Below are 23,996 nucleotides of genomic sequence, written 5' to 3' on the forward strand. Positions count from 1 at the left end.
CAAAACCTGAGAGAAATGTATTCATAAATCTTTAAAACAATCTAATTAAATCTTGGGCACAAAACATTCAGCCAGTAAAAAAAGAAAACCTGTAGTAGGCCTATATATATTGTATTTATCTATCTATATCTATATCTATAAATACAGTATATATATATGTCTATATTGTCTAATTTATCATTGTAGCCTTATTTAAGTTGATTTTCTGTATACTGTGTATTTGAGAGAGTGTCAGTGGTAATGTCGGTCAGTGTTAGAGGATCTGTGTAACAGCTGAGGCTTAGCCTGACAGTTAGCCTGCCCTGGACCAGGCTAGTTTCCCAGCATAAGTTGCCAGGGTAACTGAGTTTGAACTATTTTAAGTTTGCTTTATGAAACAGAATCCACAGACAATAAGTCTGACTAACCAAAATAAGCCTGGCTTGTATTCTAATCTTGTTTTATGGAACAACCCTCAGGTCAAATTATACATTTTTATTATTTTTTTATACTGTGTGTTTTTGAAACTTATTTGAAGTATTTTTAATTCCCACTGTTCCAGCACAATAATTATTTGCTAGATTATGTAATTAAATAATTAAATTGAGAATTTATTATGACGCAGACTCTTCGTTAATGACCTGCCGTCTTAAGGGCTCAATGAAATTAAGAAAGTTGTGCAGTAATCAGTGTTGGCATCATTTTGGTCTAGTTAACTAAGAGCATTCGTTATACATTATACAAACTGGCAATATTATAAATCTATTATTATTAACCTATTTACAATTATTGCTTTCAGTTAAAGTGTCACTTGAGGCCTATCCTTATTAACTTACATAATATTATAAATAACATTACCTTAAATGCTCCTTAAATGAAAGTATACTATTATTATTATTCTTGTTTACAGTTTAAGTGTCAGTTAATGTCTTATTAACTTTGCATAATATTATAAGCAAAAAAATGTTGTGTATTATTTATTATAGGCTACTAGTTAATGTAATTGTACATATAAGTATGAACGCTATAAGTAAAATAAGTAATCTTGGTATTACATTTTAACATTTTGGGTTGCCAATTTGTTAAAACGTCCTTTTCTCCTTTTTGTTCCCTTGTAATTTCACGTAATTCCCCTTAATTCCTTTAGCGGCGCTAGAATATCCTCTGACTGATCGTCAAAGCAAAGAGAAGAAGTTGTTCTGCGCTCTGATTGGTCGTGGTGTTGCTCAGCGGTATTATGTTTGTTAATGTAACTGTCAACAAAGTATGATAGTTTTGATTCATTGATAATATTATTTAGTACACTCTCGATGTGAGGAATGAAGAACAAAAAGGTGAAACCCCCAAAGGGTGTAAGCAACAGAAAAAGAGGTCAGTTACATTGGTGTGGAGGTGGTTATTTGTCGCTAATCCAACAGTCTAGTAAAGAGATTTAAAATCTCGTAACTTAACTTAACCCTAGTGAGGACAAAAGCTGTGTCTCAAAACTTAGTGAGCTGCCTACTTAGACTGCATTTGTAGGACATCAGTGGCGGGACAGTCCGTTTTGAGACAGACTGATGCTTCTTTGTTGTTTGTTGCGTCGAGGAATGTTTATTGAAAAAACTATTGGTAGGTTTGAAATGGCTTTTCTTCTTGTATGACCTTCACATCTGTCTCATTCTCCACACTCTGCAGTGCTCAGTGATGTGTCTCCATCCACCAGTATTCCTCCTCTGGTAGAAGGCCAGCTGAGATGTTTTCTGAGAGTGACAGTGAGTAAAGTGCTGTGGACCATCATCAGAGCTCCTCCTGTGACTCTGATCAGGCTCAGATGGTGGGGGGAGTCTTCCAATGGCACCTTCTTCAGGCCTAGAGATGGACACGTTGAACAGAAAGGGGTTAAATCCACAGCCCGCTTTCCAGTTCGATGTGGACCAAAACAGCTGACGTCTTATTTGACAGGTTAGTCATGGTTGCTTGCTATTCCAGGTCTATGTAGTGTATTTTAATGGTTGATTGTTGGCATTCCCTTTTTAGAGAGACATTTAAAAGGATAGTTGGTTCACCCAAAAAATTAAACTCTCTCATCATTTACCCACCCTCATGCCATCCCAGACACATATCACTTTCTTTCTTTAGATAATCAAATAGAAGATTTTTTAGGAAAATAATAAATGGTTCATAAATTTGGTTTAGCTATATAATGGGTCCATATAATTAGCAAGTGAAGTTTGATGCTTGAAAAACACAGCGATTATGACAGTTATCCATACGACACCAGTGGATGAATCAGCGTCTTCTGAAGCAAAACCCATTCACTTGCATTATATGAACTCATAGAGATGGATTATTTTTCTTAAGTTCAGTAGTGTTTTTTTTTTTTAAGTAAACTTAAGTTGTGTTTATTTGAAGAAAGTCATAAACTTCGGGGATGGCATGAGGGTGAGTAAATGATGAGAGAATTTTCATTTTTGGGTGAACTATCCCTTTTAAGCTTTTGTGTAGATTTATTCATCATATGATGCATAACTTAATATAATATTTGTTTGTTCACAGATATGGGCTCATTGGTGCTGGATGTGCTTACAAAGGTTGATCATTTGCCTATAGCTCGAGCTCAAATCCCTGGCATTGCCCGGCTCTCTTTGTCTCACTCCATAAATGGATATTTCACACTTGTTTCGCCAACTTCAGAAAAACTTGGCGAGCTTCAGGTTGGTGAGATGCTCAACTGTAAGATTGAGCTCAGCTGAGTTTGCATTTTTTTCATCTGATCAAATTCACTGTTTTCTGCAGAAGTTTTTTTTTCTCACTCTTTAGGTTCTCAGTTTAATTATGTGTTATTGTTTCATGTGTACTGTAGGTCATGCTTGCCCTGGAACCGTTAACAGAAGGATATGACAGCAGTAGTTCAGTACCCACGACTGATATGAGCCTCGACGCACAGGCTCCTGGAGTAAAAAGTGACCAGAACATGCCTGTATTGCCATCTCTGGATCAGGCTCCCCCGAGTGTGAAGGAGACAGCTGGCAGCAGCTCCGGTCACATGCCCAGGTTTGTTTTTATGTTTTGGATGATTTGATTGTTAAATGAACAGTGTGGGACAAACTAGATCACTCAGTTGACATGCTGTTCTACTGCTGCAACATACGTCCTTATGACTGATCTTGTAAGCAGTTTCAGACTGTGGTTTATGAACAGACAAGTTCAATGAAAATACTAAAAATATGGATAAAATATTTAAATGATCTTATTAAAAAAATGTAAGTGAAAAATGTTTAAATTATTTGGAAATGGATTATCCCCCAGTGTTATTTTAGAAATATTTATATTATTATTATAATATATAATAAACATATGTATTAATATTTTAATTATATTTTATGTGTATATTTTCAGATTTAATTTTCAGTTTAGTTTCTGTAGTTTTTTAATTGATTTATTTTTTTAAAATATTTTTTGTTTAACTTTCATTTTTAATTTTAGTACTTCAACTTATTTTATTTCAGTTAGTGGCCAAGAAACTTAAGTTTCTTAAGTTTAATTTTTTCATCTAATATTTTGTTTTATTTGTTTTATTTCAATTAATGATTTTATTTTACAGATTTGGTTTTAATTAACAGTAATATTTTTTTTTCCCCAATATTCTTGTTTTAGAGGGAAGGATTACTTGTATTTTCAAGAAAGTGGTAATATCTTGCCAGTGTCTTCCACTGGAAAACCTAAACCTGCTTCCTCTCAAAATCTCCTGGCAAATAGCCATACACCTGTTGACCTTTTGTCAGGTAAAACACATTAACTTGATTCACTGAATTTAAAACATCATATTGACGTTATTGTTGAACACAGCAAAAGTTTGTATGAAATACTTTGTTTTAGTATAGAATAAGAATAAGTGTAGAATTTAGAATAAGTAATTTTAACATTGGTCAAATTAAAAGATCATCTGCCTATGACTAAATTAATATTGCCAAATTCTGCTGACTGAGCCTGAGTTTTTCTTTTAAATTTATTCTAAATAATTTAACCTACTTTTTTAATAGTGCTCAGATTTGTTTGCAGCCATTGTGGCAGTTCTGTTTTGAAATCTGTTGACAAAAAGACCAGGCAGCTCTTTATAGTCATGTGACACTAATTAGTTAATTACCTAATGCATATGCATAGTATTTATTTCTTTTTCTTTAAGTAGTTTACCTATTTGCGATATATTTAATTTATTTTGTTGTATTTTTCAGTTCTTCTGGAGCGTGGTAGCAAACTCAGAAATGCCATGGTGGTTTCAGCCTTAAAGTCTGATGTGGAGTCAGATGTTCCTATGAAGGACGTTCCCCAGACCCTCTTTAAAGACAACATTGACGTTTTGTATGATCACTTTTATTTCATTTACATACCAATCAGGGGTCATAATAGACAGCAAAATAGCAGAATGTTTATGATAAATAGTGTTAAGCATCATCTTCCTCCAAAAGGCCAGATAGGCCCTCGTCAGGACAGTTTCTGGAGAACATCCTTCAATCGGAATTCCACCATCCTGCTCAGGACCTCGAAGAACCAAGTCAGAATAGAGTCAACACAGAGGACATGGCAGTGGACTTGCTACTGGGAAGGTAGTCAACGCTACTCTTACCTTTAGATTAAGTGAAGATAATGTAACTTTGCTCACAAATACTTGAAGGAAATCGTTTAGAGTGAGTTTAATGTTTTCGTCTGCGTTTGGAAACTATTATTTGTAATGGCTCTGTTCCTCAGTGTTAATGGATCTGTGCTGCAGTTCTGGGATGGTGAGGGTTCTCTCCCAGATTCTCTTTCTGATCACAGCGGTGTGCTCATGGACAGTGAACTCAACGACCCTCAATATGATCAGAGTCTTCTGGAAAACCTCTTCTACAAAACTCCTGTAAGTCATGCAATGAAGAACAGCACACTGACTATTATATGTAGTTTCCTTAAAGTGCCTCTATTTTTTTCCTGTATATTACCTTTCATGTAGTGTTTAATAGCTGTTTGTGAATGTACAGTAAAAGTTCTGCAAAGTTTCAAAGATCAAAGTGCGTGATAAATGGAGTCATTGTCTTCCAAAAGAAAGAAGCGATTCTGGACTGCCTGAAACGAGTCGTCAGTAATTCCAGTCTTACTTCCTGCTCGAACCAATGTAGGTTTGTAACAAATCTGCAGTATGCTCACATACTGTCTTCATTGGCTGTCTGCGAACAATGTCTGCTTTGACCCGCCGTCAAACACTAGGTCTATCTGAGGCTTGGAAGAGTTTGTTTTGTGTTGTCGTCATGTCGAGAAGACACTGTTTTTTTGTGCTGTGAAAGCAAATCCCCTTTGCAAGCAATTCTAAAGGATTAGGACTCAGGCTCGAATTGATACGGTAAAACCGACTCCATCTTTACTGTTCGTATCACTGTGTATACAAGTGCTCAGGAAGAGCTGAAATCCAGATATGGTAGCAATAGACCAATCACATCAAACTGGGTCATCTGACCAATCAGAGAAGTGTAGGCTCTCTGAGGAAGGGTTCAGAGAGACTGAATTCTTTATCAATCTGTTTCTGACACTGAGAAAAGAGGTGATGCTGTAATGTATGCAATGAGAAAATGAGGGTGTTTGGATGCATGTAAACCTTTTGTAGGAGACCACCAAAACAAAATTAGGAGCCTTTAAAATAGCATAATAGGGGCACTTTAAACATAAAACTTCGTAATTGTATATTTTTTTCTTATTTCAGATGTCAAATGAATGTTTGGAAGAGGAACATCCGGAGAAGGGCCCAGCAGGGAAGCCAGAACACAAAAGCTCAGCTAAAAATTCCCGGTCAGTTATGCACTTATGCAGAAAACAATGCTCAAAACTCAATATTCTGAAGATAAAAGAAAACTACATAGAAAAGCATAATAATAAACACATATGTAAATGTTTTCACATCTGTGTAAAGGTACAGAATATAATACAATACATTTAAAATAATTTGTTCATATCTGCTGTTGTGTAAATTTCCTATGTTTTTGAAGGCTTGATTCTGATGATGTGCAGCATTCAAAAGAAGGAGATGATCTCTCTGGACTTAGCATTGATAAAATATCTTTGCTTGGAGATATTAATTTTGCCAGGCTTACCATCAGTGAGTTAAAAGTTCCCACTGACAGTACTTCAAGAAGTCTTTCTAGAAAAGGAAGACCACCTCGCCCCCTCACCACAAAGAAATGGTATGACATTTAGAATATTTCATATCAGATATTATATATAGTATATATATATGGCAGTGGCTAGAAATTTGTTTTAGTGTTTTAAAACTAACCTGACTTGTAATTGTCCTGTCCATCTAGCTTTTATATTGTAGAATACCTCTTTCCACTGGTCTCTGCCGGATATGAGGATGTTCAACAAGTACCTTCAGAGATTACAAAAGTTGTCTCTAGTAAAGTAATAGAGGGCGGTGAGTACATTTGTTTTAAGCTGGGTGCACACTGTGTGATTTTGGCACAAAATCTGAGACAAATTTAACAACATCCTAAAAGAATCCTCTGATCCTAGAGTAAAATCTGAAGTCTTTGATCGTTAGTTTGACATGTTCACTGACAGTCGATTAATGACAGTTGCGATCAAATTTGACCTCAAGATTTGACTCACAGTCCTGCAGTGTGACTTCTCCTACGACGACCGTCAAATTGTCTTCGTTTTTTAAGACAAGCCTTGACCAAAATTAACGTTAGAGGTTTCTCCACCATTTCAATCCCGAGTGTAATGCAGCTCACATCACCAAACTTGTCATTGATGATGTAAAAGTTTTCTTGTGTGCGTCCGTTTTTAACGCGTCTTGACTGCCGTACAATTTGATATTAATGACAACTGAGATATTATAGTGTGACATGGATTACAGCGATGATCATGTTCGTACAGTCTGACAAGCAACAATCGTGAAGGACTATTATAAATCGCACAGTGTGCACCCGGCTTTAGGTAACTTTAACAAAAGAGAGTTTAACCAAGAAGTACTGTAATGATCTGGTGATTCTTTTTTTCTTTTTTCTTTTTTAGTGGTGACGTTTCAGCACCAAAGTTTGTTTCCAGTGAGGTTCAGTAGGTCGTCTATTAAACAGTGGTGGGAGATGAAAGTCACATTCAAGATCTATTCCAGAAATAGCCTTCAAAAGACAGTAAGTGCAGTGTGTGCCAACCACTAAATATACTACACCTCAAACAATCCTTAAAAAACAAAGGTTCTTAATTTTCCTCTTTGTTGTTTAGCCCATTCTCATTGGGTCAGCAATGTTTCCTCTGAGATCCATGATGCAGAGTGAATCGCTGAGCATTTCTGCTGCCCTGCCTGTTCAAAGGCCGGAAGGAAACTCTGATAAACAGGCAATTGGTCCTCTGAAGGTAATGCATCACTCATAAGAACCAAATCTAGGAGATTTTATTAAACCCAGCAATTCGTTCCCCACATATTCATTCTGTATTTCACCATGTTCTTTGTTCGTAAAGGTTTCATTTGAATTAGCGGCAGACAAGAATGATTTCTCCACCAAAAAGAGACCTGCAAAGCAAATGCTGAGTCCACAAAGACCTCTCTCTTCTCGTCAGACTGAAGAGCATGGTGGGCAGAAGGGTTTATGTGTGAGCGACCACAGGAGAGACCCGTCTCCTCGTGCAGGTGTCCATCAAGTCCAGAGTATTCTGATACCTCCAACCAGATCTCGCTCCACATCACCTCACATCAGATACCAGAACTCTCTTCATGAGCCTCTGCGTCAGGAAGTGAAAGACACTGAGATTTTGCTTCATATGTTGCTCCTGGTGCCTGATGGGAAAGATTTTAACTCTGCACCCATGCAGCCCAATATCTACTTGAACTGTAAGCTCCTCGAATCCGATGAAACCACTCGATCGTCCGTGAGCTGGGGTCATAAACATCCAACGTTCAGCTTTATTCAGGTTTGTGCACAATGGAGAATTGAGGAAAGTTCACAGGCTTTAGCCATATTAGTTAGTGGTGGAAATCATCAGGAATCCAGTAATTATGTGAAAAACTGGTGTATGTTATTTGTTTTTAACCTAATTTTTTTACATGATATAGGTGACTCCAATCGCACTGACCAGCAGACTGTTGGAGAGAATGAAGAACAACATGATGGTCATTGAAGTTTGGTTGAGGGCCAGCAGCTCAGATCATGATAAACTCCTTGGTTTAGTAAAACTACCTCTCCACCAGTTCTACATGTCCTTCAGGTAGGTCTATATATGTATAGTATACTGTGTGTGTGTGTGTATATATATGAAGAGTTCAGATGCAAAAGCCTCTAAGTGCCTTCTGAAATTTTCTTCTAGAATGATAATTTTTATCAAGCTTGTATATTTAAGTTCAGTAATTTCACTTAAATGGCAATGAAAAATACCTATTAATTGCCATTTAAGTGAAATTACTGAACTTAAATATACAAGCTTGATAAAAATGATCATTCTAGAAGAAAATTTCAGATGGCACTTAGAGGTTTTTGCATCTGAACTCTTCATATATATATATATATATATATATATATATATATATATATATATATATATATATATATATATATATATATATATATAATCTATATGACATGTGTTACTATATTTATGTGCAGTATATTAATTATAATGTTGTTTTATTTATTATTGTATATTCTTAACATTTCGTATTGCAATAAATAATGTGAAATAAATATGTGAAATAAAAATTATCATTACTAAAATTAGAATTAAAATGAAAAGAGAAAATATATAAAAATAAAATCTAATTCAAAATTTGATTAATAATATTAAAATTACACTGGAACATAATTTGTCTTTTTATTTTGTCTTCAGAGACCCTAAGATCTCTGAGCTGCTCTTGCAGTCTCAGTATCCAGTGGTTGGAGTGGACAGTTATATGCCCGTGGTTGACGTATTCACCGGCAACACTCGTGGAAACCTAAGGGTGTGTCTAGCAATGGGTCTAGCACAGCAGATCACGGCACTGCAGAGAATGAGGGATGACGAGCTGGCCCGCGTGTCACCACTGCCTCGACCTGCACACATGTTAGACCACCGGCCACATGTAGAAACCAAGGCTAGTTCACTTTAAAACTCCCGAAAACAGCACTGACGCTTAAAAATAAAGCCTCAATTGTTTCTAAATCAATGTTCTTTTAGGCCAGCACCACTGCAGATGTTCTGCGTGAGCATGTCTTCATGATCCGAGTAGAGAGAGTGAAGTGTCTGACACCTCTGCAGTCCACAGTGTGGGGAGAGGCTGACTGTTACATCCAGTACTCCTTCCCAGCACAAAATGAGTCGAGAGAGGACATGGACCCACATGTTGTTGAGAGCAGTAAGCCGTTTTCTTGCTGACTGTATCAAAGAGCTTTAAATCATGTCTTTCTGTTTAGCTCAACCAACTTTCTTTTCCACAGATGTGGACATCAAGGCATACCGCACTGAGACCACTCTCTGTGTACCTGACCCTGTGTTCGGACATAATGAGACTCATGTCCTACTGGCTCCTCCTGACTTCCCAGTGCAAAGAATACTGCTAAGCTCACTGGCCAATCGGGGACTGAGGAATGGAGGAGGAGTGCAGTTTGAGGTTTGGTGCAGGTACAGTAAATGTAGCAATTATATTTCAATTTTAATTGATTCATTTAAAAACACGTTAAAAACAACTCTTTTGTTTTTGGCAATATTTTTATTAAATTTTATTCATTTATGTTTGGCATTTTAGCATTTTAAAGCATGTCTCTTATTTGGTTATTTCTCTTATGTCTCTTATTTATTATCGGGTCTCTAATTTATTAATTTATTTGCTTTTACATTTTATCATTTAATATCTAATAATTTATATATATTATTTGGCAGTATTTTTATGATGTCTTTTTTTCCCTTTTTCTTTATTTACATTTTAGCATTTCAAAACATGTTCCTTATTTGAAAATGTTTATTATTTAAATTTATTTATTTATTTACTTTTTACATTTTAGCATTTAAAAGCATTTTGTTTTATTTGGTAATATTTTTATTTAATTTTATTGATTCGGGGTTTTTTATTTTTTTTTATACATTTGTAGCCTTTAAAAGCATGTTTCCTTTATTTGGCAATTATTTGATTGTTTGTTTGAAAAATATGACTTATTTACTGAGCTATAACATTTTTTTTTTCAGGTATTATTATCCAAATGTTAGAGATCAGCTAGTAGCCAGAGGACTGCTTCCCATGTCCAGACTGTGTGCTATGGTAACCATGCAGAAACAGGGTCAAACCGATGCACAACTTTTCTCCCTCCCTCTGGTCCCAAGAACTGACCGACCTGTTGACTCGCAGCATCAGTCCCCTGGTAGTCGTGTGCCTAATTCATTTAAAACTGCATAGAGATAGCATATAGAGTATAATATGAATTTGAAAAAAAATTATAATAATCTATTTTTACTTGCCTGTAGGGCTGCTTGAAGTGAGCCTTCAGTACAAGTCTCGACCAATGAGGAGTGTCGGAGTGAAGAGTGGGGTTGTGCCGTCCCGCAGAGTGGTACTGGTTGTGCAGGTGCACAGAGCAGCCGGGCTGCAAGCTGCAGCCAAGTGAGTCAATCTACCTCAAATCTGACCCTTTAGGTTTTTCAACAATTACCCCAATGATTTCCACACATCAATCTAGCTTAAATTGATTTAAAGGGTAACTAAACCCCTGGTCAGAGCCTGACTCCACCCACTGGCAATATTCGAAAAATGCTAGAAAAGTGGGCAGACCCCAGCGGAGATTGAGGGGACAAACCGATGGCGGGGCTGAGCGGGAGGGCGTGCACCTGAGACATTAACCTTAACATTACATGAAGAACAGTTTATGCATTTTTATTGTTTTTCTTTTAAAATAGCATTTATCTATTGTTTCTCAGAGTTCTTGCAGATACAGACAGATCTCTGCAGTATTACTCAGAAGTGGGGCTCAACTCCTTCATCACCATGCAGTTGTCCTTCCTTCCGGACAGTGAGGTTCGAAGCACACGTGTGGCGGCCAGAAGTTTCTGCCCAGAGTTTGAACATCACGCAGAGTTCTGCTGTAACCTGCTGGTGCAGAGAGACAGCGGGGAGAGTGTCAGTCTCGCTGAACTCCTGCAGGAGGCAGTGGCCGTCTTCACCATTTACAACAGAGACACGCGCAAAAGTGAGTTACCCAACTTGGAAAGGTAGACAGATATGTGGAGATGTCATTTTGTCATGACACACTTCTGTCAAGGATGTTTTGATACCTTTAGGGTACAAATGACTCCATAAAAACATGACAAGCAGCCATTCATTATATAATCCCATCTTGCAAATTATGTGTGTGGGTGTAGTTCTGTGTTGTAAGGATCAACATATCACTGTATATTACATTAGTGGTTCAGTTTTTTTTTGTTTTTTTTGCAAGTGATATTTTTTGTTTACTATTTATATTTTTACAAACACATTAAAAAAATAATTGTCTTTACACTTACCGTTTAGTATAATTTTAACATTTACTTTTTAATTACTAGTGTGATCACTCCATTTCAGCGCTAAAAATACTATGTACTGTAAGTTTCTTTTATCTCATTGTAGTGGTCAATACAACAAAATCGAAGGATGCTGTCTTGGGCACTGTGAAAATTAAGCTTGCAGATCTGATTCAGAAAAGAAGTGGTATGAAAGTATTGTATAATAATAATATTTTTATATAATATTATTTATTTATGTGTATTTAAGCATTTAGAAATGTCACTTTTATTTAGCATTTTATATTTGTATTTTATTTAATAATTATGTATTTATGGTATGAAATTATTGAATATAGTATTTAAATGTTTGGTTGATTATTATATTGTATTGTTAATTTTTATATATATATAATTATTTAATGTGTAATTTATTTACTTTTTACATTTTAGCATTTAAACGTATCCATTTTATTTGGCCATATTTTTGTTATTTAATTGTATTTAACTGATATGAAGGTATTGAATATTAATAGGATATAAATGATATAATATTTGGAAAAAACAATTTTTTTTACAGGTATATCTGGCTGGTACAGTCTCTCTCTACCTCAGAGCACAACGTCACCTCACTATCTGACTTCAGCAGGAGGGCTTGAAATCTCCATCAGTTTTTCCCATCATGCAGATAGAGAGCGAGTCATCAGTTCGGCCCGTGGACTCGGATGGGACGTGGGGCAAGACAGTGAAGATGAAGCCGATATAGAGGACGAAGATACTTTAGAAGAAAGCACAAAGTCTCTGGCATTATCACTTTCCATGCCTAGAGTGTGGCTGCCCATCCATTGCCTGCTGCTGCCAGGACATGAAGACTTACAGCGTTCCACCTACTGTTACTACAGATACAAACTGTACGACCAGCAGACCTTCTGCTCAGAACTTAGACATCCTGTTCCAGAAGAGAGTGACGGAGAAGAGGGTTTAGCCACGGTGGCATTTCAGGGCAGCAGAAGTGTGGTGTTGAGAAGGACTCAACCCCTGCGCTGGTACCTGAGGGAGGAGAGGCTGGAGGTGCAGTTGTGGGTGGCCTTTGGGAAGGAGAAGAGAGTCCGGCCTCATAATGCTGACCGTCTGGTGGGCTCTGCCTTTGTGGATCTCTCTGCTTGGACCTTGAAGCACCATCAAACAATCAGTGGTAGAGTTATTTGATCTTTTGGTTGTTCACCTGTAAAGGGGCAAAATTAAATTTTCCCCCTAATTCACTATAATATTATTCAAAAACTTTTGTGATTTTAGTTTTACATGACCACTTATATTTCTGTTTAATTCAAAGCAATAAGGGCACATATCATATCATATCATATAATATCATTCAGGGCTACTGAATTGGATATTATAGATAAACTATTAATTAATAAATTAGAAAGAAATCTTATAATACTTATAATAATATAATATAATAATATAATACTACGCTGGCATATTATATAATCATTATAAAATCATTATGCAGCAACAGTGTTACCACATGATGAATTCCCCTTTATTTAACCGAAAATTGCTAGACAATAAAATATTAAAAATACATTATCGTTCATAATTTTGGGGTTGGTGAGTAGTATTTTATGCTCACCACGGCTGCCTTTATTTTACAAAAATACATTAAAAATATAATTACAATTTAAAATGATTAAAATAAATTGTTTTCTATTTTAATAAACACTATGTGGCCAAAAGAATTGGGACACCTGACCATTACACCAGCAGGGACTGTAATGGCATCGCATTCTAAATAGAGACATTAAGGATTTGGTACCCCCTTTGCTGCTTTAAAAGCTTTCCTTTTTGGAGTGTTTCTGTGAGAATTTGCCCCCATTCATCTGGTAGAGTATTTGTGAGGTCAGGAACTGGTGTTGGAGAAGGCCTGGCTCGCAATCTCCATTCCAGTTCATCCCAAAGGTGTTTGGTGGGGTTAGGGTCAGGGCTCTGCTATTTCATCTCCTCTGGCTAATGGCTGTTTCTCTCTTATCAAGGTGTGTATCCTCTGTTCAAGCGCTCTGCTGTAAACCTTAGTGGTGCTGCTGTCAGAATCCATATCACTGTGACGACAGACTCTGTACCACATGAGCCTCAAGCCATTGAGGAGCTCAACAGTTCAGGAGAAGAGGAGGAGGAGGAGGAAGAAGGCCTCCCCACCACAGTGCTGTCTAGACAATCTCAGTCCCTCAGCAAACAGCTCATCAAATCAGCCGTGAGCTCTGATTCTCCACCATCCACTGAACTCATCAATGAGGACACCTTCGTGGCCAACATTACTGTGGACAGAGCCATGCATCTGAGTCTGAAAGGTAGAATAACCACAGTGATGTTTCATTCTCATTTGTAAGTACCTTGACTTTATGACATTTAAATGCTGTTGTCATCCTCAGGTTGTCCTCTTGCTGAGCGGGGTGGAGGGTTGCCTAATTGCTGTGTTTCCTATGCCACCACCGATGCCCCGGGCACAGTGACCACAGAACTGATCAAAGACAGTGACTGCCCTGTGTGGGACCATCAGCAAGAATGCCGGTAAACCCATTTAAACCCATGCAATTCTCATGGACATTTTCACAAACTGTGAAACATCGTAAATCTAAAAATGATATATACTGTATATGAAAAGGGTCCATGGTAAACACATGGCTGTTTGTTGTTTTCAGACTGTCGAAGGAGCTACTTTTGGATCCCCAGCAGTCCTTGGTTTTTAAAGTTTGGCATAAAGGAGGTAATGACACATAGCAATCATCCACAACACGCTAGCATAGTGGCGGCAACTTTAACACAGGCAGGCACCTCTCATATTTTCAACAGAAAATGTTTTACAATGTATTTTCCTTTGCAGAGGTCGAGCGGGTGATTGGATTCGTGTCTGTGGACCTGTCACCACTTCTGTCTGGATTTCAGTCTGTTTGTGGCTGGTATAACATCACTGATTTCAGCGGGCAGTGTCAGGGACAGCTAAAGGTGTCTGTGTCTCCTCTCAGGGCAGTACATGACCTCCGGTCACAGAGACAGACGGCCCACGAGACTGTTGCTCCAGACTCGAGTGTAAGCCATTAATGGATTTTGTTTTCTTGCTGATTTGGTGCTCAGGTATGGTGTTATTTTTTAGTCAAAAGTCATGAGCGTGTAAGACATGCTCACGAGCACATTATGTTATTTCACACGCGCAAAAATGAACCTTCAGCTGGCATGATAAAAGTACTCGCGCACAAATTCAACAACCGAGAGGTGTACAAGTAGCTGCGAGCGAGCGCCTGGCATACTCTCATAGGTTAACTCTGCTTGTACAGTGGAATCCTGCTTGCGCGCAGCGGGCTTCTGCTCGCGGAGTGCTGTTTTGCTTGCGCAGTGGATTTCTGCTCGCTCAGCTGATTTCTGCTCGCTCGAGTCTACATGACTTTTGACAATTTGGGGGCGGAAACCAAGGAGGGCACTGACCCTCTTATGATTGGTCACTTTCATCATGGAAAATCTTGGGAAATCCTAACCCCGCCCACCTTCTGACGCAGCGCGCGTCACTCAGCTGCTCTGCTACTCCGGCTATCTCTGTGTATATTTTAGACAACGAAATATGTGATAAAACACCATACTAACTCTTTTCGTTTTCATTTAAAGAAAAATTAAACATGATAGCCACACAAATGTGGTTCAGGCAACGCGTATTGATTATATTCACTGCACATTGCCTATTTATAAAAAAATATATATATATATAAAACACAAACCTGCCTCTTTTCGTTTTAAATATAATATAAAAACATTAAACATTTTAATATGGTCCAGGCAATATGTGCATTTGTACTAAACAACAGATTTTGCAGTAAACAACATTACATTTTTTAAAATTTTTACATACAATTATTACAATTTAAAATGACAAAACTCAACCCAGTCTCTTTTTGTTAAATTTCAGTTTTTATCAATATATTAGCCATTATAAAAGTATAAGTAAAAGGTATAAGAAGCTATACAAATAAAGCTATACATATAAGCTATTTAACTTTACCGTTGTATGGTTAGACTAGAGCGCTGACTTTGTATGTTTGACTGAATTGTTTGCTTTATTTGTATAGCTTCTTATACCTTTTACTTATCCACCTTATTCTGCTCTAAACAATGACTGCCATAACGACGACTCCGGTTGCCTACTTTCGGTTCGTAGCGCTTGACCTGTACTAGCAGCTAGAGAATGAGTTCAAGCTCCTCATGTGCAGTTGTTGGTTGTTTTAACAATTCAAAGAAGATTTCAAACTTTTTAGAAACTGAGTGTTTCGAGCATAAGATAAGAAGGAGATAATGCCCATGTCCGGTTCCGTATCAGATACATTCAATAAAGTAAACGTTTAGAGTGGTTAACGTTAAAACTGAAGCATAAGAAAAAAAGTCGGAAAACTTTGCCCATTAATTAGATGTGCAAGGCAAGCAGGCAAGTTTTCGGGTTGTTATGGACAAGTAAAAATTACATTATTGTATATTATATGAAATACAATTATAATAAAATTCTAAGTTATGAGTATGACTACTGTATACTGTAGGCTACTGTTTTTATTTTTAAAAGGATGTGATGTTGTTGTGAGATTGTCTTTTGTCCATGTTAACATGACAGATGTGAAAAACATTTTGGCTCGTTTGACTCAGCTCACTGAAAAGAGCCGGTTCTTTTGACTCACGGCTCTTTAGAAAATAAATTCTTATCTCCTTCTTATCTTATGCTCGAAACACTCAGTTTCTACATGAGGAGCTTCAGCTTGAACTCATTCTCTCGCTGCTAGTACAGGTCAAGCTACGAACCGGAAGTAGGCAACCGGAGTCGTCGTCATGGCAGCGCGCATTGTTTAGACTGAGCAGAAAAAGGTGGATACTTTTATAATGGCTAATATTGATAAAAACTGAAATTTAACAAAAAGAGACTGGGTTGAGTTTTGTCATTTTAAATTGTAATAATTGTATGTAAAAATTTTAAAAACTGTAATGTTGTTTACTGCAAAATCTGTTGTTTAGTACAAATGCACATATTGCCTGGACCATATTAAAATGTTTAATGTTTTTATATTATATTTAAAACGAAAAGAGGCAGGTTTGTGTTTTATATTTTGTTTTGTTTTTATAAATAGGCAATGTGCAGTGAATATAATCAATACGCGTTGCCTGAACCACATTTGTGTGGCTATCATGTTTAAGATTTCTTTAAATGAAAACGAAAAGAGTTAGTATGGTGTTTTATTACATATTTCGTTGTCTAAAATATACACAGAGATAGCCGGAGTAGCAGAGCAGCTGAGTGACGCGCGCTGCGTCAGAAGGTGGGCGGGGTTAGGATTTCCCAAGATTTTCCATGATGAAAGTGACCAATCATAAGAGGGTCAGTGCCCTCCTTGGTTTCCGCCCCCAAAATGTCAAAAGTCATGTAGACTCGAGCGAGCAGAAATCAGCTGAGCGAGCAGAAATCCACTGCGCGAGCAAAACAGCACTCCGCGAGCAGAAGCCCGCTGCGCGCGAGCAGGATTCCACTGTACAAGCAGAGTTAACCTATGAGAGTATGCCAGGCGCTCGCTCGCAGCTACTTGTACACCTCTCGGTTGTTGAATTTGTGCGCGAGTACTTTTATCATGCCAGCTGAAGGTTCATTTTTGCGCGTGTGAAATGACATAATGTGCTCGTGAGCATGTCTTACACGCTCATGACTTTTGACTAAAAAATAACGCCATACTCAGGAAACAGTTGTTGTTATTATCAATGTTGAAAACAGTTTTGTGCTACTTAATACCTTTGTGGAAACTGTGACACTCTACCATTCAAAAGTTTGGGTTAAGTGAGTTTTAAAAAAGAAAGAAATGAATACTTTTAGTCAGCAAGGATGCATTAAAATGATTACAAATGACAGTAAGACATTTATAATGTTACAAAAGATTTCCATTTCAAATAAATGCTGTTTTTTTTAACGTTCTGTTCATCAGAGAATCCTGAAAAATGTATTGCAGTTTCCACAAATAGATTAAGCAGCCAAAACCTTTTTCAACGTTTATGAAAATAGGAACCTTTATTAATAATTGATAATAACGGAGCAGCAAATCAGCATATTAGAATGATTTCTGAAGGATCATGTGACACTGAAGACTGGAGTAATGATGCTGAAAATTCAGCTTTTTATTCCCATCACAGGAATACATTACATATTAAAATATATTACAAAGATGTTTCATTGTTTTTACTGTTTCAAATAAATTCAGCCCTGGTGAGCATAAAAAACTTCTTTCAAAAACATAAGAAAATCTTAATTATTCCAGACTTTTGACCGGTAGTGTATAAAAATAAATAACCTGTTTTTTCCAGCTGAAAATGTTAATACTGTTGTTACACATGATGATTATGTCTTTTGCAGGCTCTCATTAGTGCACTTCCACTCTGCTATCAAACAACAGCTACGTACCACAGCTTCCCCAGCCACATTAGTCGATTCTCAGAACAGAGGATCAACACGCCTCCTGATCAGTTTGAAAGACTGCTCTCTGACAGGTATTTATTTTGGGAAAATGGTATAGAATCTGCCTTATCAGATTTACTATCTGAAATAATACTTATGGGGATGTTTTGTTCAGATCCAGTGTGACAGATCGCCACGACGAGCACATGGACAACATAAGAATGTTCCATCAGACTCTGCATGAGGGTGAGAAAGCATCTCGCTCATTCTTGGCTGGAGATCCCCACCCATCCAGTTCAACACTCTTCTCTGCCCTCAGGTAGCCCTCACACTGTCCTCCGCTTCCTGGCTGAAAGGTCAAGATGTCACATCAGATAATTATCAGTCCATATGAAGTACAAATATCCGTTCACATGTTCATCACATGTATTCCGAATAACATTCAAAGACTGGCATTTAATGTCAGTGAAACCATATCATAAGTAATAGTAAAGACATGTACAGTGTTACAAATTATTTCTATTTTAAAACGTTGTTCTTTTGAACTTTCTTTCATCAAATAATCCTGAAAACAGTTTAAAAAATAGCTGCACAACTGTTTTCAACATTAATAATAGTAAGAAATGTTTCTAAATCAGCAAATTAGAATGATTTCTAAAGGATCATGTGACACTGAAGACTGGAGTAATGATGCTGAAAATTCAGCTTTGCATCACTGGAATAAATTACACTTTAAATATTTTAACAAAAATATATTAACAGTACTTTTAAATTGTAATAATATTTCACAATAACAGTTTTTACTGTATCAAATAAATGCAGCATTGGTGAGCATAAGACATTTAAAAATCTTATGGACCCAAACCTTTTGAACAGTAGTGTATTTTTCATTCCAGCTGTCAATAATACTATATATCACGATCAGATGTTTCAGGTTTTTATGTGGACTGCCAATTCATTCAAATTCATCTGTCATTTTGATTACTAATGAAATTTGTGTTGCGTTTTAAGGAAAAACCTCAGCGAGTTGGATGATATTCAGAGATATTTCAGCCGGAAGTTGTCCACTCCAACATTCCCAAAGCTAAGTGAGCTGAGAGGAACCTCCGGGCTGGAAGAGCACAGGGACTCAGAGACGGACAGCACACAACTCCTACTGAAGTCCAGTCAGCTGGTGGGAGAGGTCAATAACATCATTAAAGGTGAGTTGTTCTCTGTTTGTGTGATTCCTGTTTATTTAGGGGCATTTTTTAATTCAGTGTTTATTTTAAATCAGGCTTAAGTGAACACCAGACGGAAGAAGCACCGACTACCCTTAAAAGATCCACCACTCCTGATGCGGTTGATGAGCATGTAACCTATGGGGTTGATCAGCTGATATTATCGGAGTCTGACAGCTGTGAGACAGAGCCACGCTTTCATAAAGACTCAGACATGATGTTGGAGGATGAAGATGAAGTCTCGCCCATTAGCTTTCCTGCTCATGCAGAGATCAGACAGTCACCGGCTGCTCCTGAAGATGAAAAGCTCCATCACAGCTCCAGCGATCACTCATCTGATGAAGATGAGTGTAAAGAAGAGGATAAAGACGAGGATGAGCATGAAGAATTTGAGGAAACTTTAATAGAGCCCAGAACACTCAATGAGGTCACTTCAGTCACAGACAGAACCAGTCCCTGGACCAGCCTACTGTCTGACCCAGATATGGGATCTCTGGAGAGTCTGGAGTCACTGCAGCATCACGCTCATGACGACACCGTCCAGACTCGAGGAGAGGAAGGAAACAGCAGAGAACTTGTTCCAGACGTTAACCCGCAGTCACTGATTGCAGAATCTCAAGGTATTGTTTCTGACTGTGATATCTGTGAAGGATCTGAAACTTATCTGGATACATTTAGGAGTGAAAGCGCTATTGCCACAGATCATTGGGAACAGCAGCCTTCTCCAGATGAAGACGGTGCTCTTACTAGCATTAGTGAGGTTGAAGATTATGACCTAAGTAACAGTGGGCCTGAAGAAAGGGATGAGAAACCGAACTCGCCTCCCTCTACAGAGTCTGGTTCAGAAACGGAGAATAAAAGTGTTGAGAGGAGAACAAAACCGTATCCTTCCAAGCTTGATATGACTCAAAACAGCATTTTAAAGATATGAAAGTTCTTTTGACAGCATATGTGGCATGCTGTTGATTACTTCAGATTGCCTCAGTTTGTAAAAAAACAAACACTCGCTTTGACACTTGCCCCATTTACTTCCATTATAAGTGAATTTACAATTGAAGTCTATGGGCAGTGTTCAAAAAAAGCTGACATAGACAGGGAATATCCTTCAAACTGCTGTTTTTATTATACGATATCTTTGTTATTTTTGGCTAAACCCCTCCTTGCAGTTCTGAATCTGTAGAGATTCCAAATTTCTTCTTGTCGGCGCACCATCTGGAGGCGTCCATGAGGGCTTTGAGGATGGCACCTGTCTTTCCATCAGCAACAACTCAATCTGTGAGTACTCTCCCATTTTTAGAAGTTTCACAAAAGCTACTGCTACTGTTTGGTAAAAGACTATATATTATAGATAAAACAACACTTTTTCAGATTTAATTAATGCACTAAAGATCCTTTAGTTCATGCATTTGGTTGTTTTTGTTGTGATTTTATTTTTTTTATTCATCATTGTTTTCTGTAATGAATCTGCCAGAGAATATAAGTGTGAAGATTAGTCCCAGGACAGTGTTATTTTAGTTTTTTTTTATTTCCGGTTTATAAGTTAGTGCTTCAACTTAAACTTATTTCAGGTCAATGCAACATTTCTAGGTTTCATTTATTATTATTTTTTTAACTATTTATTTTATTTCAATTAACAGAAATGTGTTTAATAGTTAATGATTAATGTTTAGTTAATGATAATAATCCTGTGACCCGTCCCAGGATGTTTCGTATATTTTATTTTATATATTTTTTGTTAGTTAGTCTGTCCGTTCGCCCATTCATCTGATCTGTTGTTCATATACAGTACATTCCATTTATGCCTATTCAAAAACTTTTTGGGGACATCCTAGGCATCAGTCAGTAGACATGAGTGAATACATTTTCAAATGTGGTCCATAATGACTAACTTTTATATGTGAATACAATCTCCAAAATTTTGGTATGCTTTCTTATTTGTAAAATTGTTTAGTTGAATTTTTTTGTTTTTAAAGCTGTCATGATTTGATTATTGAAAATTCTTTCTTTTAGGAGACTTTAAATCCTGTAAATCTATATCGAAGAATGCCTCGATCAAGACACAGCATCCCTCCATCACAGAGGAGTGAAGAGACCAAAAGAATTGCAAAAATATTTGCTTCAAATTTTACAGAAGGAAGTTAGTACAATCTTCTGATTTATGTGTGCTTGTTTTTAATTTAAATTTTTTTATTTGCATGTAAAGTATGTGAATTTTTGATGATGCTTATTTATTTCTTACGTAATGCAATATGGCTTTCTAACAGGAATTTTGGATAATGTAAGCATTAAAAAAGTTGTTTATTTACAGTAATAAACTATTTTTGTAATAAATAATTTTGTATTTCCATATACGGGTGATTGTTTTTAAAGGTCCCGTTCTCACTGTTCAGTTTTACATTGTCAGTTGTCTGTGGCAGGTAAAGGCTGTCAGACTGAGCTGTTCAAAGGCTTTAGGCATTTAGCTGACAGATGAGAAAATTGCCCAATTTGAGCTGCTGCAGACAATAGCACGTACTGACAGTGATGTAACCAAAGTATTATCCAGAGACAAAAGAAGCCAACAGTCAGACAAAAGCCTCTCTTTAACCTCTCAGCCTGTTTAATGAGCTCTAATTAGAGAGATGAGTCTGATCAAGGAACTGGATCTCATGCTGACCTTCTTTTAAACCAGATGAATCAATTGACAGACTCGAAGCCATAGAGAATGGCAGCAAATTAGGCTAAATATAATAGATGAATACTATTAACCATACCAGTTATTAACAATTTTACTACCTAGTGTGGAACCTGAATTAATAAATACTTATTAAAAATTACCAGTTGTTTATTTAAACTGTAAAAGTAGGCTTTGATTATAGAAATTCAATATTTACTTAATATTGTTAATGGTGGTATTTGTTTTTTTGACTAATATGTAAAAATGTAGATTTAGAGACTAGGCCAGTCATTGACTGATATACATTAAATTATGACCAATGAGACACATTTCTGAAATGAAACGAACATTAATTTTACTCCAAATTCACAAAACTATAGTGTTTTTTATAGAGTTCCCAGATCACTACAGCTTTACTAGGGCTTCTGGTGAATGTTAGGTTGAATCTTGTCAAGTGGCTGTAAAGCAGCATGTCTTTGTGGCCATCGGCGAGTCTCGGTGCACTTACAAAAACCTTGTTTATGGCCCGAGTCATTTTTGGATATCAAAGTCGAGCATATACCGATACAGCCGTGATGCTTTAGAGGAGGAAGATATGATATCGGAGATAAATGCGGATACTGGAAACCAGGCAGTAAGAGAACCGGATAGATGCCACTGAAAACATTGATCATGGTCGGTGAGTCCATGAAGTCTGGATGATGCCCGAGATCTTGATTGTATATTTGTGCTTGTAGGATGAGGTTCTGGATCTTCTCAGCTTGAATAAAATGTCGATGGCATAACGTCTGAGAGTTTTGAAGTGATTCCACAAAATCTGTCAGCAGAAGTTTTCCTTCTGTGAATTGTAGCCAGAGATTCTGAAGAGTGGAAGACAGAAATCTCAATCAAGCTTTGAAATGATAGATGAATGATGAAAAGTGTTTTAAATCTGCATTTCATGAATCATATCTCAGATGTACCTCAGATTGACTCAAGGAATGATTGGTCTTCTCCTTAAGAAGCTTATGAATCGCTCTAAGGCTGAGTTTCTGTTGTAAAGTTTCTGCATGTGGCACAAAAGAAGCATTACATCAGTTATACAGTTGAAAAAAAAAACGTCATATTACAAGCATAATCTCATCACACAGAAAACCTACCCAGCTTTCTCTGTTTGCGTCGCATTGAAGACACCATTTGACCAAGAATCTGGTACTTTTCAGCTAAGAGAATTTTAGAATTGTACAGATGCGGCTGATTCGCTAAATTCTGCTCTGCGAGCCAACAGTTGGATGCCATCAAGATCACTTTAGACCTCTGAAGATGCTGTAACTGCAGGCAAGTCCTTCAGATCAAGCAAGTCATGTACAATGTACAATTTTTTTTTTTTTTACTTTTTAAAATCTTTTTGGAGTGCTTTATTTATTAAATAAATACCTTTTTATATATATATATATATATATCATATAAATAAATTACTATATTATATTATTATTATTTTATGATAAAATCAACCCCAAAAAATATAAAACAGATTCAGCATTCTTGACTGTGTACTTGTTTGGTACCTTTGAATTGATCCTGACAGTTTCTCGCATCCTTTCCTCGTCTTCCAGGAGCTCCAGAAGCTGAGCCGTGTTCAAACACTTGAGATAGTCCAAATTCAGCATTGAATCCCCTTCATGAGGCATTGCAGCCCATTTATAAAGATACTGCCTCACACCCAGGACTTGAGCCACTGATGCTCTGAGGTCATGGTGCATTTGTGCATCTTGTAACATGATCACAAGCTCTGGAGTGGTTGGTTACTAGGGATTTCTGAGCTTACACTGGAGCAACATATACCAGCACAGTACTACACATTCTCTTACACACTTTAGAAATGTAGATGAGGCCATGCACAAAAACATAAATCAAGACCTCTGTGGGCCTTCAGCACCTTGGACAGCTCTAGAATATTTCAAATAACCTTAGAAGAAATTTAGAAAATATTACTTGTATTATTTGTCTTTGACTGTTTAGATGCGAGTTATTCTATGAAATGTGTAAATAATCACCCACACCCACATTTACTTTATGATTGATAGATTAGATATAGATTTTTTTTTTTATCATTATTTACTCATTTCATAGAATGAAACATAGATGACTCATATCTAAACAGTAGAGTATTTATTTAAGCGTTTCCAAATTCCCTTTGTTATACTAGCAAATGTGCACATTTGATTGGAAAAAATATAAAACATAG

At 36.9% G+C, this 23,996-nt stretch overlaps 1 protein-coding gene across 1 annotated transcript; it reads left to right on the plus strand.

Annotated features, from left to right (window-relative positions):
• Positions 1–1,182: 1,182 nt before the first annotated feature.
• On the plus strand, positions 1,183–21,460 carry c2cd3 (C2 domain containing 3 centriole elongation regulator). Its single transcript, XM_084125308.1, has 33 exons — positions 1,183–1,350; positions 1,657–1,923; positions 2,518–2,675; positions 2,825–3,015; positions 3,619–3,746; positions 4,197–4,323; positions 4,431–4,568; positions 4,711–4,858; positions 5,696–5,781; positions 5,979–6,173; positions 6,294–6,403; positions 7,006–7,124; positions 7,216–7,347; positions 7,453–7,902; positions 8,045–8,196; positions 8,812–9,055; positions 9,139–9,316; positions 9,399–9,582; positions 10,144–10,316; positions 10,420–10,555; positions 10,870–11,138; positions 11,555–11,635; positions 12,008–12,622; positions 13,461–13,775; positions 13,857–13,995; positions 14,127–14,191; positions 14,309–14,514; positions 17,852–17,985; positions 18,069–18,212; positions 18,905–19,095; positions 19,170–19,995; positions 20,280–20,388; positions 21,124–21,460. The coding sequence occupies exons 1-33, from the start codon at positions 1,299–1,301 to the stop codon at positions 21,253–21,255; spliced, it is 6,594 nt and encodes a 2,197-aa protein (XP_083981434.1). The 5' UTR covers positions 1,183–1,298; the 3' UTR covers positions 21,256–21,460.
• Positions 21,461–23,996: the final 2,536 nt, after the last annotated feature.

The sequence above is a fragment of the Abramis brama genome (genome assembly GCF_963993115.1).
Source record: "Abramis brama genome assembly, chromosome: 10".
Taxonomy (NCBI): Eukaryota; Metazoa; Chordata; class Actinopteri; order Cypriniformes; family Leuciscidae; genus Abramis; species Abramis brama.

What these genes read in the sequence shown, in the direction of transcription:
- c2cd3 (XM_084125308.1), top strand. Translation starts at nt 1,299, where the DNA reads ATGAAGAACAAAAAGGTGAAACCCCCAAAGGGTGTAAGCAACAGAAAA. An exon ending in GTGGACTTGCTACTGGGAAG is followed by an intron (nt 4,569 to 4,710) that starts GTAGTCAACGCT and finishes TCTGTTCCTCAG; the next exon opens with TGTTAATGGATCTGTGCTGC. An exon ending in TAAAGTTTGGCATAAAGGAG is followed by an intron (nt 14,192 to 14,308) that starts GTAATGACACAT and finishes TTTCCTTTGCAG; the next exon opens with AGGTCGAGCGGGTGATTGGA.